Source organism: Rhamphochromis longiceps, linkage group LG17 (genome assembly GCF_057381845.1).
Source record: "Rhamphochromis longiceps isolate RC_006_pf linkage group LG17, R_longiceps_female_GT1.1, whole genome shotgun sequence".
Lineage (NCBI taxonomy): Eukaryota > Metazoa > Chordata > Actinopteri > Cichliformes > Cichlidae > Rhamphochromis > Rhamphochromis longiceps.
The window spans coordinates 41,935,176-41,950,393 of NC_140573.1; the positions used below are offsets into that span (position 1 = coordinate 41,935,176).

General features: G+C 46.7%; 1 protein-coding gene across 2 annotated transcripts in view; it reads left to right on the plus strand.

Moving 5' to 3' along the window:
* The window catches only part of dennd1b (DENN/MADD domain containing 1B), a 94,844-nt gene that overhangs the window by 26,043 nt on the left and 53,583 nt on the right, over positions 1-15,218 (plus strand). For both annotated transcript variants that reach the window (XM_085387385.1, XM_085387386.1), the window contains exons 4-5: positions 10,538-10,587; positions 11,359-11,478. In XM_085387385.1, coding sequence (XP_085243511.1) covers positions 10,538-10,587; positions 11,359-11,478 — 170 coding nt within the window. The remainder of the gene's footprint in view (positions 1-10,537; positions 10,588-11,358; positions 11,479-15,218) is intronic.

Below are 15,218 nucleotides of genomic sequence, written 5' to 3' on the forward strand. Positions count from 1 at the left end.
AAGTGGGCGAGAGCGGTGGTGAAGGAGTCCTTGTGGGTGTGCGAAGGCAGGGCCCAGACATGCTTCAAGACAATGATGCGTTGCTGTCGGTTGATGCCCAGTGGAGCAAAATAGAAAAGCAGTAGGAGAACAGATGGATATAATAACAGGAAAGTTTGAATTAGATCAGTGTAAAAGGAGAAGACGGCGACGGAGGTTGGAGGCACTGTTGTAGATCACATGGTCAGCTCGCAAACCTGTGAGACACTGTTGTGAAAGTCTGTAAAAACATGGGAATTATTACCTTCTTTGGGTTTACACGTATGGAGAGGTGTGTGTGTGTGTGTGTGTGTGTGTGTGTGTGTGTGTGTGTGTGTGTGTGTGTGTGTGTGTGTGTGTGTGTGTGTGTGTGTGTGTGTGTGTGTGTGTGTGTTGCTCAGCGTGTCACAGGGCCTTGTCTTTCCCCTTCACTGCACCCTGACAGCAGTGTCAAACAAGGCCTCATATGATCTGTGTATGTCTTTGAGAATATGTGTGTGTGTGTGCGACTGGGTTGATACTGTTTTTATTCTTCCTTCTAACCCTTTTCACCTCACATCCCTCGGGTGTTCCAGGGTCTTGCCTAATGGACAGTCTCGCCCCACTAAGCTGGCCTTTGGCTCAGGCACTGAGCTGGACGCCTAACTAGGGGCCCTTTGTTGCTCATGGGTCTTGATTGCACTGACCTCTGGGCTGCCTTCCTGGGAGAAGAAGAGTAGTAGAGAGGGAAAAGGAGAGCAGGGGAAGTGTTTTCACGCCCCGTTGCTCACATCTCTCCTATATCGGCGAATGACTGGCAAAGAGAAATCGGTAGGAAAGAACTGTTGGCTGTTTCCCAACCTGCAAGTGAAGAGTAGTGGATTCAGCTACATACACAGATGTATGCAGTTAATCTGTACATTATCTGAATTCAGTTTAGGAAGAACAAACTAGTAGGTTTATTATATTCCTCCATTTTATACGTGCAAGCCGGGAAGCTGTGCTGGAGGCAGCTGTTGCACACGTGGCCACGGCGAGGGAACAGAAATTTAGAAACGGGGAACTGGGAGAGTTTTAGCAAAAACATCCTTCCACCTCCTGCTGCACGGGTCATCGGAGGTCTTTGTTCAGGGTAACGTGCTGCTATCTCCAAACAGGTTCTGCACATGAATCTCCGTCGTCGCATTTTGTGTTGAGCTGCCGTGTCTGGACGAGCTTTGGTTGTTTTTGAAGAGACGCCAAAAAGCCGATTTTTGCCTGCTGTCAACACAACGTTGGATAAAAAGTTTACGGCTTTTCTTTTAGGACTTCTAGAAAAAGATGCCATTAAATGTGTTTGAACACTGAAAGGATGCTCCTCAGAGTCCCAGCAGAGTCGCAGCCAGACAGACTCTGGACAGTCAAAAGAACGAGACCCATGCGAACCAGCTCATGTACATATACTCAGCTATAATAATCACAGTGATAATTTTCAGACAGTAATTGGTTGTGCTGCCATTAAACTTGAAGCCCTCCACTTTTCAACAGCATCCTTTCACCTCCCGACTAAATTTAGGCAGAAACGAGTCATTTTTTCTCTTTTAGCTCAGAAATGAACATCCATGGATGTCTGGTGCTTGCTATCGTCTGATGATAAATTTATCTGCGGTCGTAAACCTGTGACCTCCTCTTGAAACAGGAAGTCTTGGCCTGGCTACCCAGAAGTCCCCAAATACCGGCCGTAATCTCCAGAGTCTGCCGACTGCAGCCGATGAGTTCCCAGCTTGAACGTATGCAAACTGGCTTCAAAGAGACCCTCAGATTCTCATCTGCTCATCTGCTAACTCTTTGTGTGTTATGGCCGAACTCACAGATGAGGAAACGAATGCTTTACACTTGCAAACAGGTTGCTCCTGTCAACCAGGAAAGCCTCTTTTTAATGGTTGTAGACGACGGGCTCACCCGAACTGCATACCGCTGTTGCCAGGAGAGCTATCACACGCACAGCAATGTGGCTTAATTGGGCATGCTTTTTTTTTTCTTCCCTTAACTACCCCATACAAGGCACAACCAGCAGCCACCAGTCAGAGACAGAAATGGCAAAAATGACAAATGAATAGGGTGTAAAGGGAGAGAAGGATGGAGAGGAGAAGGAGGAAGAGGAGGACGCAGCGATGCCCCGACCCTCTCTGCTAGATTCCTTGTACATCTGTCAATGAGACGTCCACCGCCAAATGTTTAGGAGCCGGTGTTGCACTACTGCTCCCCTGCTGAGCTTCAGTGTATACATTCTGTTTGTGTGTTAGTCCGTGCGTGTGTGTGTGTGCGCGTGTGTGACGCCATGTGTTAGAGGCAGGCCCACATCAGGGTTCATACAGTCGAGCTAAGCCCGGTGGGAGTTGAAAGCTTAAAGAAGGAAATCCCCCCCCGGCTGCTCAGTGCACGCACACACACATGCACACGCACACACACACGCACACACATGTGCTGTCTCTCTATATCCCGCTCCCTCTCCTCCTGGCACTTCATTAATGAAACCCATGCTTGTATGTTTGGGGCATATGCAGCTCTCTTGGCCCAAAACTCTGTGTGTGTGTGTGTGTGTGTGTGTGTGTGTGTGTGTGTGTGTGTGTGTGTGTGTGTGTGTGTGTGTGTGTGTGTGTGTGTGTGTGTGTGTGTGTGTGTGTGTGTGTGTGTGTGTGTGTGTTAGGGGGAGATGTCTCACTCCCCATCACGTGGTTATATATTCAGTGGAAGATCTCAGCAGAGGCATAATACTGCTGCTCTCCCCTGTCTGAGCCCATCTGTGATATGTAGACAGGACATCAGCAGGACAGGGTATTAGCACTGGAATAATGTGCAGTGTTATTGTTGACGCCGCTCTCCGAGCAATAGCCCCCCCCCCCCCCTCTTCCCCTCGTAACATAAATGCACCCATTGAGGAATAAACTGAAAATAAATTGGTGTAATACAGTAGGTGCCATGTACTGACCCCAGTAGAGTGCTTTAAAATTGGAGGTGACTCATTTACAGCTGTTGGCCATGGAGCGAGTTTGGGGGTTGGACAGACGGCGGTTAAGGGGGTGTGTTTTATTATTACTGACTTATAACTGAATTCATCCTGCGTGTGTGTTGTGTCCTAAAAGTGTAGAAAAGCAATCAGAGAAACGGTTTCCTCCCCTTGTTGGATCTTACCGAGGACATTCTGCTCGTGGATGCAAAGTGACGTCACGTTTGTAGTCGAGGGGTGCTCGGCCTTTTTTTAATTCTTGCTATGGTACTTTGGGCTGCTCGTTTACTGCAGAGGGTCTTCACAGCAGGTAGCTTCACTGTTTGATTTGGACGAGTTTTGTGCCGGACGCCCTTCCTGACACAACCCCAAAGCGTGTCTCCGGCTGTAGAGGTGGCAAATTCACATATAGTAGGAATAGGCAAATGCGACTGTCAGGTGTTGGTAGGTGCTTTAAAAGGCCGCAGGATCAGTCTGCCAGCTTTAGCACCATCTGAGCTGTGGCTCTGACAACATGGGGATGTTGTTAATCAAAAATAACCTCCTTCAGTCGAGACGCGCCGCACCAGAGGGGGTCACTGGGAACAGGAACTCGTAGAGGGAATTAGAAAAAAAATCCAGAAGGGCAAAACTCCTTCTTCCCTCCATCTCCCTCTCCAATCAGCCGGGGCAGAGCGAGCAAGAATGTGAAAATGTAACGCCCCCGTGTCAATTTGAAAGTGCACTTTATAGGCTCATGTGCCCCTCCACCTCTCTCCCCACCGCCTCCCCATCCCACTTCCCCCACTATTCTCAAGCAGCTCTGTTGCTTTGGTCCGGCTCTGAAGGCCGTTCTTATTACCGGCACAGAGTGCAGGTCAGAATGGCAAGCCGGCAGCATACTATTAAAGCCTAATGAAAGGAATCTCTGCAGGGTCTGAGGTCTGCAGCGGCCAGAGGAAGCTCTGCCTCTGCCCATTGTTCTTCTGCTCGTCTCCTCGCTCTTCTCTCTCATTTTTTAGTTTTTTTATTCCATCGCTAAATCTGGCATCTCCCCCGTCTCCCTGTCATTTCAGTCCTCTTCTTTGTCTTGTCCGTGCTCTACATCTGCTGAAAAATTCCCCTCTACATGTGTTTGCATCGGGCATCTCCAATCTGATGAGCTGCCTGGAAAATGTAAGCGGAGACATCTTGGAATCGTGACATGAAACTCCCTCAGATAAGGAAATGCATTTGTGACATTGAGCCCCAGCATAGACTCGTTCATGGACGCCGAACTTAAAGGTCAAAGGGCGTCCTCTTTCTGTAACTTGATTAACACTTTTCCATTTTTCCTTTCGGCGCTGAGTTCTTGGACACGAGCTGCCTGAGACGACACTTTACAGCGACCACCACAGTTTTTATCTTCTGCCTAGAAAACAATTGAATCATTCAGGAAGATGGAGTGGCTCGGTAGCCATTATTGGAAAAAGTTACTTGTATTGATTGCTTGATACTTGTAAAGGACTGCATTAATATGATGTAGTCTATAATTTGACAGTAGATTAATCTTTCGTTCCTTTTCTCAATCTATTGGTTTAGAAAATTGATTGAACAGTGCATACAAGGTGTTTGTGCGGGAGGCCACAAAAATCAAGAATTTTGATTCGGTCTAGTTTGGTTTGGACAAACGAAGGCTGGGTTTACGTGTCTCCTCCTCTCTGTGCTTCTGTCTCAGTAAAGTCTCCTGTAAGCTTCAGTATCTGGTGCAGTTTGGAGTTCATTGAACAAACAGGAAATTGTTCAGGAAGTTTGCTGTTTACAGTTAGATCACAGACCTGCTCTCTGACGGCAGTCGTCGGGTCGCCAGTCGCTTGGCGGCTGCAACAGTTTCAAATCCACTGCTGTCCCCTATCAAGGCTTCATACAATCACACATTTTTATTCTGCATTATTTATTTTTTCCTCTCTCTCTCAAACCAAGGCTCAGCTGTCCTTGTGCCTTTACACGTTGCAAATGAATGCATATCCATGCAAATTCTTAAAAAAGAAAGGCTGAGAATTTGAATATTTTGCTTAAAGCTGCACCCAGGTCGATCCTGCCATTCGGCATTTGAAAGCAGCGTGTCTGTTTGAATACTGAGGATCTCTCTTTGTCATGTTCGCCAGAGGGGCCGGGTGAGCGAACCAGCACCGCCAGGATGGGCAGAGATCGGCTGGGTAGCTGCACACAGACAGACTAATTGGGAAAAGGGGGGCGAAAGAGGGGACGAGGGGTTTCGGTGAGGGCGAGGAAGAGGTGGGGTATGCAGGAAGGGGGCAATCGAAGATGACGACAGGGGGGTTTAGAAGGGAGGTGAAAGAGGACGGAGGCTGGGGGGGATGGAAGGAAAAGAGGAGGTGATGGAAAGGGCGCAAGAGAGTGCGAGAGGAAGAGGTGAAGGAAGGGTGAGTTTAGATACTGTGCTTTCCAGCACTGATGTGTTAGCAGCCCTGCTGACTATTTCATTAGACTGCTGAGGGCCGGCTGGATGACCCGAGTCCCTACCTGCTGCAAAGCGCTGTGGTCTTATAGCGCGTGTTTGACACACGAGATAACCTTGCAAAAAACTGTTTTCTTGCACTTATGAAAGATTCACAGGAAGTGACCTAAAGCAGGCCCGTTCATGCATCTCGTTGAGGAAGACGACCCACTTGGGTCATTTTAAGAATCTATTACAGTTAAGAGATTGTGGATTTTGCTTTTTGAGACGTTGGTGTCACACTGTGTACGAAGGCTCCTAAAGATTCAGATTCTGCCTTTTTTTGCTTTAATTTGCCTAAAATGAGTTTTCCTGACAAATAATTCATTAGCATATTTCCGTTTTACAGGTTTTTAGAAGTAAACATGTAGCTTCATGATAGTAGTTCAGATTTACTTGATTGCAGTTTCAGTATTTTGTGGCTCCGTACCTTTTAGGATGCTAATAGTGTGCGTTTACATACTCAGCGCCGACGTTGTTAGCCTGTTGGAGTAACTCACGACTGGTTTGTTGACTCGTACACATTAGCTGACCGACGCACCGAGCGTGTTTCGCACTTCTGTAGCTGTGTCGTCATAGCGACGCACAGATGTGAAGCGTTTTCGAGCACGTCTTCCCAGCTTTAATCGATGTCCATGTGGTTAAACTCTTACTGTAAAGGCCTGACTCTGGTGAGGTAATCGCTCACAGCGAACATCTTGTCCGCATTATTTTTGAGTTATTTTGTTTTTCTTTAGTAATACAGCGCAGACTTTTCAAATCAGTCTGCACTTCTAATTGCATTACCAGGAAACGATAACTTAACTTTGACCAAGAAAATAAAAAAGTAGAAGCGGACACCACGTGGTGAATTTATACAGTGAAAGACTAAAACGGTCCAGCATGCTTTGAAAACAGCTGACAGTAATGTAAAGTGTGTCTGAATTGCAGTAATGGGCTAACACGCACACACACAAAGAAAGCCCTGCGATTTAATGCTTTAGGGTCTGATTCTAATATAAGTATATCTGTGTTACATTTACAAATTTGCCTGCCACCAGTCTCCATTCCTCCTAAAGCTGCTCTCTGTCTAGAAGGCTCTAGGGCCTGCTGAGCCAGGCTGACTGAGACGGGTAGCTAGCAGCATTGATCTGGCTGCAGTAGCCAGGGGAATATAAAGCAGGGCAGGGGCTTAAAGTCCTGAGCCCCCCCCATCCTACCCCCAGGGAGGAGTCTTCGCTGCATAGGGAGAGGGCCATGAACTGCAAGCTGCTTCTCATTCCCTCCTTTCTTTCCTCGCCTCCCTGTGCTGTTGCATCCATCCTCCTCCACCTCTTCCTTCCTTCTGACATTCACTTTGTCACTCTCTCCCTCTGACTCCTTCCTTTTCTCCTCCACTTTCATTCCTTCTCTGCCTTCATCCACATTTCTCTACAACACTTGTGCTTGTCTGCCTCCGTCTGTGTGCAAGAATATGGGAAAGTGAATGTTACTCATGAAGTTCACGCTCGAAACGAAACACGTGGCCGACGCTGACTTTAGCATGTAGTCTGCATTTTTCTTTCCTCGCTGTGATCCTGAAAACCCCGCCCCCCTTTTTAGCAACCGCCCAGAAGAAGAAGGTGCACAGGTGTGTGTGTGTGTGTGTGTGTGACAGCCAGGCCCACACATTGTGATCTGTTCCACATCAAACCTCTCAGCCCCCAGTGTTTTGCTCAGCCATATATAGCTACAATTACTTCTAAAGAAATTAGGGTAGAGCTGGAATAAAAGAGAAGTTTAGGTCTGTTTTTTTTAAAGTAGAAATGTAAGAGTGTCGCCCTGCTCTCAAAGTTTGTTGCTCTTCCCTCCTGTACCGCGCTGTTCTGTGGGGCTGCAGTGCAAAGCTGCACAGTGCTGCTGCGCGCTGTTGTAGTGTTGTGGTGCAGTGATAGCGCGCTCGTCCGCTGGGGGAACCCAGAGCATTCTGTCTCACTGAGTGATACCCCTGTCTCCACTCACGATAAACAGCGCACACAGACACACACAGCAGTGTCTGCCAAGCCCAGCCTAGCAGCAGATTCTTCCCTCACACCCGCCTCCCCCTCTCGCAAAGCTGCAAATATATTAGCTGCCTCTTTTTCTTTTGTCTTGGGAAAATGGCAAGTGGGGGTGTCTACATGTGTGTGCGGTTGCGCACGTGTGTGCTTAGTGTACTAAGAAACTGTGGCAGAACATCCCCTTTGTGCCGTTGGTGTTTAGATATCCCTGTGGTATAGGGCCCAGTCATGGTGAGAGAGCTGCAGATGCCTTAGTTCCCTGTAATGCAGGTATGATGTAGGAAGAAGAAATACAGACTGACAGATGAGGCAAAGGAAGATTGCGAGCTGAAAATCACATACAAGCAGTCGATTTCTTTGGTTAAAACAGAAAGAAATATTGGAACAGCAACACTGTTGGGCTCGGCATAAAGGGTCGATTCAAACACACACACTCGCACGCACACGGTGCATTTTCCTCCTCTTATTTCTTTTGGTTCCCAGCCAGCTAGACTGTCCAAGTGAAGACTTCTGATAGTGAAATCTGCAGAATATCCTCTACAGTGGGGACACCGATTCCTCGTCTGTTTCAAACGATTTCAACAAAACAAACATAAATAAAAAATTTCACACAAAATGAGCCTTAAAAGCAAAAGATGTTCGAAAGTCCCGCCCCTAATATTTAACATGACAGTTTTCATGAAGAAAACATCCATTTACTTTGTTTGCAGATGGAGGCAGAAATCTGTGGCTATGGTTACCACAGTTACCTAAATGACAGTTTAAAGGGACACTTATCAAAAAATGTTTCTATATTTAATACTTTCTGCACGAGGGACGTGATGGTGTCATTGACAGAAGTGACCATCGGTGCTAACGAGTCAGAGTTACACCGGCGTATCGAACTGAAGCCTGAATGGACGTGCACCAATTCACTGACTGTCGGCTAAAGCGAGCAGCTACGCTCTTATTTTAATGAGCACAACAAACATTCCCAAATCTTTTTCTTCTAACCAGAAAATCTTTCGGATTTGGACTGTGTGCAAACTGCTGCCACCTCATGACAAACTGTGGTTGGAATAAAGAGCAAATCAATTATTGGAAAACAACAGATGAATGTTAAAATACATGTATGATTGAAAAAGGAGAGACGACTTCTTCTCTGACATCAGAAACCATATTTCAGGATGTGCCGCACAATCCTCGGCTGTCCACTCGGTGTAAATGCTAAAGACAGCAGCAGTGTCTCCATGCTGTCTGAGACTTAATGAATATATATATGAGAGAGAGATGGATATATATAAAGATAGAAGGGAGCGAGAACATGCCTGCTGCTTTTATGTCATATCACACACGCACAGACGCATCACTTCCTCGTGGTCCTGCGTGAGATCAGAGTCGCAGCAACCCCTCAGCTGCCACTCAAACACAGATACCTGGTGTGGGCGGGGCTGCGACGGCTCAGAAATCTGGCAAGTGGAATGTTTTTATTTGCAGGAGAACGTGTGTGTCTTTGCCCGCGTGTGTGTGTCTGTTTGGCTGTGTGTGCCATATGCGGTGCGCCTGGGAGGGCTCTCTGCAACATATTGGTGTGCGTACGTTAGTGGTTAATAATAGCAGCAAGCACATACAGCGATGGCAGCTCTGATGTGTGTGACAGTTTTACAGCCGCGCACACCCAGAGACGGTAACGCACGTGTGCGTACACACGTATGTACACGTGCGCGTGCGCGCACGCACACACACACACACACACACACACACACACACACACAGACCTCACTGCCACTGAGCCCTTCGTCTTTGCTGAGTTCTCGATTTTATCACAGATCCTGATGAGTAAAAACAACCACTTCCCACCCACCGTGCCTCGCCCTCAGCCCCTCCCCTCATCCTCCATATGTGGGCAAATACAAACATATAGCACAGTTACACACACACACACACACACACACACACACACACACACACACACACACACACACACACACACACACACACACACACACACACACAAATACACAAATGTGGAGTCTTAACCACCCTGGAAGCAGCCGCTCACATACGTCGTCCTCTCAAAACGCACGCCCGTTCAGCTCATTGTAGCTGTGGGAGTGTTTGTGCTGTGCCAGGTGGCAAGTTTAAGTTTTGATGGGGGGGTCAGCGACTGCTCCCTGCAGAAGCACAGATACCCAACCTGTCCTGGCAAGCAAAAGAAAGGGAGCGAGGGGGAGACGGCAAGAGAGGCCAGAGCATAGCAGAGGGCCACCCAGTCCCCGGGATCAGCCTCAGAGCCTGGCAGAATCTGGCCGAAGCCGAGAGAGCGACCTGGCGCCAGGTTAGCAGGCAGAGCGGGGACGCTCGGCGGCTCTGTGGCCGGTCTGGAGTGGCTCACCCATATGGTGCGCCGCTCTGTTCCTGCTCTCTGTCTAAATCCATATGCCGCTGGTGGAAAGGTGCCCCCGCCCCACCCACCCCCTCCACACTCCCCTAAGTCACAAGGGAGGTGTTTGGAGGTAAAGCCCTGAAGGCTTGTAACCCCCTTCCTACTTCTTAACCCCACAGAGCTGCTTAGCCTATTGTCACTACAATCTGCTACCATAGCCTTCGTGTCCCCCCCCACTCCCCCTCCACCACCACCACCCTCTCTTTCTCCTCTCTTCTTTCTTTCCTTTCTCGTCCTTTTATCTCCCGTTGGCACCTGATAATCGATGAACTTATTAACTGCTAATTATTCAAGCTGTGGATGGAGGATCCCTCGCCGTCCCTCTAAAAGACAGCGAGAGGGAAAAAGGGGGAACTCCTCTCTGTTCTGCCAAATGAAGTGCTTTATATTGCCCATTCGTTTGGATTAAGTGCATTCAGGCTGCAGTGTTTGGGATGTGGAGATTTTGTCAGATTGCTATCAGTAACATTCAACATTAATCCCCATTTTGTTCAGCCAGTTGATAGCACTCGTTTAGCGGAAGCCCCGGAGACTTTCATATGGAAACACGATTTTAATGGGTTTCATCAGTGACGACTGTGTGTGTGCGCGTCTAAAGATGTGCCTTCTACTCTGTTCTGTTTTTGCAGGAGGTCCTTCAGACGATACCAAAGTTCTGCTTTCCCTTTGACGTGGAAAGGTACGATTCCTCGTTTTATTTGAGCAGCGCAGCTCACTTTCACCTGAAGCACACGTCCTCTGCACATACCACGAGGAGCTATAAGCTACTACTTGATGACGTCCACGCCAGCTCACCGGCTTAAAAACTAAAAAGCAAGAAAAACAAACCAAGAAATGAATGCTGCGATCGTCATATTAATGATGAAGCCACAGGTTTTATTAGTGATGCTGCTGATGAGGTCATCAGCGACAGGCCCACACGATGCAGTTGTGGTTAGTGAGATTTCCTGTGAGTGCAAATGTGGCCAAAGTTGAGAATATAAGGGAGCGTGTTTCTGTACGGACTGTAGGTCCAATCAGATCAGCAGCCTGAGAGCAGCACAGCTCTTATTTTTAGTAAGTGACACGGTAAAAACTCCCATTTTTAAAGACAGAAAGGAGAGAGAGGGAGGGAGGGCTCCTTGGTATTTTTACTGAAGCTGAGCTGCTGCCATCTAGTGTTGAAGGCGTGTACTGAGCTTTACTGGAATTTACCTCGGGGTTGGAAAAGCTTTTCACTGTTTTTTTCTTTTGTACCAGTCATACTCGAAATATGTGACATCAGATTTGGAGCTTGACTGGAGATTTAGCTCGTGGGGAGTTTTCCTTTTTGAATGAGGCCTTCTTTCTGGGCCAGTTACATCTAATTGTGTTTTGTTGTGCTGCTTCTTAAATGTGTGTGTTTTCGTTTTAAACACTTGTGAGGTTTTTGTGAGCGTGCACAGCACGTGTCCCTCGTTTTGTCGCCCAGGGTCTCCCAGAGTCAGGTGGGGCAGAATTTCACCTTTGTGCTGACGGACATCGACAGCAAGCAGAGGTTTGGTTTCTGCCGACTCACCCAAGGCTGCCGGGTCTGCATATGTCTGCTCAGGTAACACACGCTCTGTGAAGTGTCTGTAGTCTTATTCCTCCCAAAATGTTTTCTACATTTGTATTTCACTAAGATGAATCCTGAACCTTTAAAGCATCTTTACAGGTTTTTTAATTTTTATTAAAGGAACATCGAACACAATTTCCATAAATAAGCAGCGAGGTTATTAAAAACTGCTCTTCACAAATACATCAAAATAAAGAGAATATGTGTGAGTTGCCGTCTTTATTTACTCGTTCAGATAACCCGGACTTGCTCTGCCCTCTTTAAATAAAAATCATAAATTCTATGGATCGCTGCAGAACTGTTTTTATTTTTTATCTATCAAGTTTGATGGAGAGGAAAAAAAAATTAGCCGATCTTTGAAGTGAACACAGATTTTTTGAGGCAGCATTTTCATTCATTCTCACACTTCACACTGAGCTGCTCTATGCCAGAATAACAAATTTTATAGTCTCATCTGCCCACACAAATATGTTACTGATGTGCCTATAATTATCCAAAAGTTTAGCACTTTTTGATATTTTCATAGGTGGATTTCTCCTATCACAGCGCACATAAATGAGGACAGCAAACCCACGAAAAGAAAAAAAAAAAGGCATTTTCTTTGCATAATTGCGCTCCGGCAAAGACTATTATCATTTAATTCCCATGTAATTGCATGTTGACACAGTGTTTTTACAGATGTAATTAACTTTGCCATGACGGAGAAGAAGCCACTGCAGTGACGATCTCAGTGGAGTGGACTGAGGATAGAGCTGAGGAGGGAAAAGTACAAGAACGATATTTTTAATGAATTCATGAAGAAGTCGAACAAATAACAAACCGCACGACGAGGACAAAGGCTTTTTCTGTTATTGTAAAGCTGCTCTCGCCTGTGTGTGTGTGTGTGTGTGTGTGTGTGTGTGAGAGAGTGGGTTTGTCGCTGCCCTGATGAGCTGCTGTGAAGAACAGTGTCCCTCTTCCCCACACCACCCACCCTTCCTGGCCATCTTCCATGGCCTTTGTTTTTCTTTCTCCCTCCCTCTCTGTCTCTCTTGCTCTCTCTCCCTCTCCCCCTCGCCGTCTCTCCCTCTCTTTTCTCCTCGTTATTCGGCTACTGCCACAGTGCGACAGCAAAGACGCTTGGCCCATAATTATGCATGAAGCTTCGCTGCCAATTAGCAGAGGCTCCCCTGTCCCTCTCGCTGAGTTAGACATGCTAATTCATTTGACATATGATGTATAAAATTCATTATGCATTCTGAGTAGTTTGCATGGCTCGCTTCATTTATAATAATATAATGTATAGGAAGTTGTTGTTTTTTTTTGTTTTGTTTTGTTCATTTAAAATTGTTAATGCGCAGCTCGGTTATGTTTTTAGTTTTTTACTTTTATTCCATCTTAAATATCCGAGCGAGGATATTTAAAAGGATTAAAGTGTGTGCAAGAAATTTGGAAATAAAGTTCCCGTCTTCAAGGTCCTCGGTTGCGACTTTATCTTTGTTTATGATTCGTAAAGATGTTAGTAATACCAGATGGAATTCAAGAAAAAAATAAAATTAAGATAATAAAAGTAGTTTTTTCTTCAAATGTGAAACAAGTCGACGGCGGCCCGGGCCGACATGTTCATATTTGTTCTTCTAGGTCCCAAATATAAAATAGGACTCATTAAAACAGTTTGTGATTGCGCGAGTGCTGCACAGTAAAATTGTCACCTCTGCTTACGGGAGGAAGTGTCTTAATGAGCAGGACAGTTTTATGTGGACGGCTCTTTGTAGTGTCGTCGCTGAAGTCGTGACCAAAAAGACCAGGCTTCCTCCAGGCAGGGCTCTGAAAAGATGTACACACACACACACACACACACACACACACACACACACACACACACACACACACACACACACACACACACACACACAGTGTACTTTTAATTCTGCCGTTTTCACCCCAGCAGGGTGACCAAAGCCTGCTTTTCGTGTAATTAAAGAGTAAAATAAAGTTTATATCACAGCTGAGGCTCCTGAATCGATTCGACTTGCTTTTGGTTTAGCGTTCGCTCGTCCCCGTACTTAACCCTCGACCCCAGAAAGGAGTCGTGTAAGGCAGTCTTCCAGTGAGCCGTCTACAAAGTGTGAGAGGACTTACGATTACAGGTGCCTGTGCGTTAAATAAGATTTAAGAGCCATCTACAGGAACAGGAATAACTGTCACGCTAAACACCCAACAGGTACTTTATGGGAGGAAAAGAGGCCGCGCGACACCGATGAGCCCCGACATTCAAACCGCCGGGCTAAAACTGCTCTGACCTGTCAGAGGTGCATGGCAGCAGGAGAGGGTCCTTGTGATTGGGTCTTAGGCTTTTTAAGGTAGTTTGTGCTTCGAGGGGACGGCTGCTGCTGCTGGGGAGTTGTGTTGCAACCTGTGGTCTCCTTGGTGGGCAACAAAGTTGCTTTTAACTGTTTAATAAGTACCTCTCTTACAGCAGTAATTTGGCTAATTTGTTTCTTTTTCAGTCTTGGGTTGTATTTTTGCGTCTGCGCGTCCACAACGCTCCGATTACAAAGCTCCAAAGGCGCGTGTTGTCTTCTGTTAGATGGTCCGAGTCTGGGATGAAGAGCGCTGTGAAGGCTGTGAGTGGGTCGCAGATTAACCGGTTCATTCTCTGAGTGCATGGCACTTTGGGAAGACGTGTTTAAAATGGCAGGAGAGATTGCGGGGGCCCCCACGCACCGAGCACTCCAATGATAGATGCCTCTCCGTCTCTATCGGAGGATTTGTGAAGCACAAACAGATCTGAGCAATGAACTGTGACGAGTAGGAGTATCTCTCTGAGCTTTCCAGACTTTCACTTTGCCCATACAGGAAGCAGGGGGGGGGGGGGGGAGAGCAAAACAGTGTCTCATTGAAGTTTTATTCATTTGATTGCGTTGGAATAAAGGGGGAAAAATCATCCTGTTGCCGGAATATTGATAATTTGCGGTTGGCTGTCGTCACGGTGATAATGCACTTTTCTGTAAAACTGAAGATTTACGGCACCAGCAGCATAACGAGTGTGAGTCGTTTACGTCTGTGGTGAAAAATGAAGGATTGATGTCCAGAAGCCTGGTTTTTAAACACGAGGCTCAGATAAGCCCGGCCTTTGTTCTCTCTCGGTCTTTATATCAGACTGAAGTTGTGTAAACTGACCCTCGTGCACATATTTGCCTTTTGACGTGGCAGAAATAGGTCTTCAGGTTGATATCCGGTCACCAAATTAACATCCGCGTGTTTGATTGGGCCTCTACAGCAAGTGTGACCCGATTGCGCTAAATCTTTGTGCAGATGTCACAAAATCGTCGCGTTAAGAGACTGATTGTTTCAGACTAATGGTCACTCAGCCTCTCTGATTGGTGCGCTTCGCTGCACCTCTCCTCGTCATTGGCCCCTCGCGGATTTATGCGATCTGAAAATTTGCATCAAGTCCACTTTATTGTTTTCTAGTTGTCTGTTAATTCCAGTCTGCGGAGCAGCCAGTGACCCATGCCCTGCAAACTCCTCTTCCTCCAGCCGACCGTCTGAGACGCAAAACTTTGCCTTTAGGAGTACGAGGCCAATCCAAGGCTTTTAATACGTCTCGATTTGCTAATGAAATAAAAAACAGCCCACGTTTGATTGACCGGCTCGTTTGGTCACTAATTCTTTTTCCCAGCCCTGCAATGCAGGAGAGTTAATGAAGCATTAATGGGAGTCTGTTTATTTAATGGCAGTGCTGGTCCTTA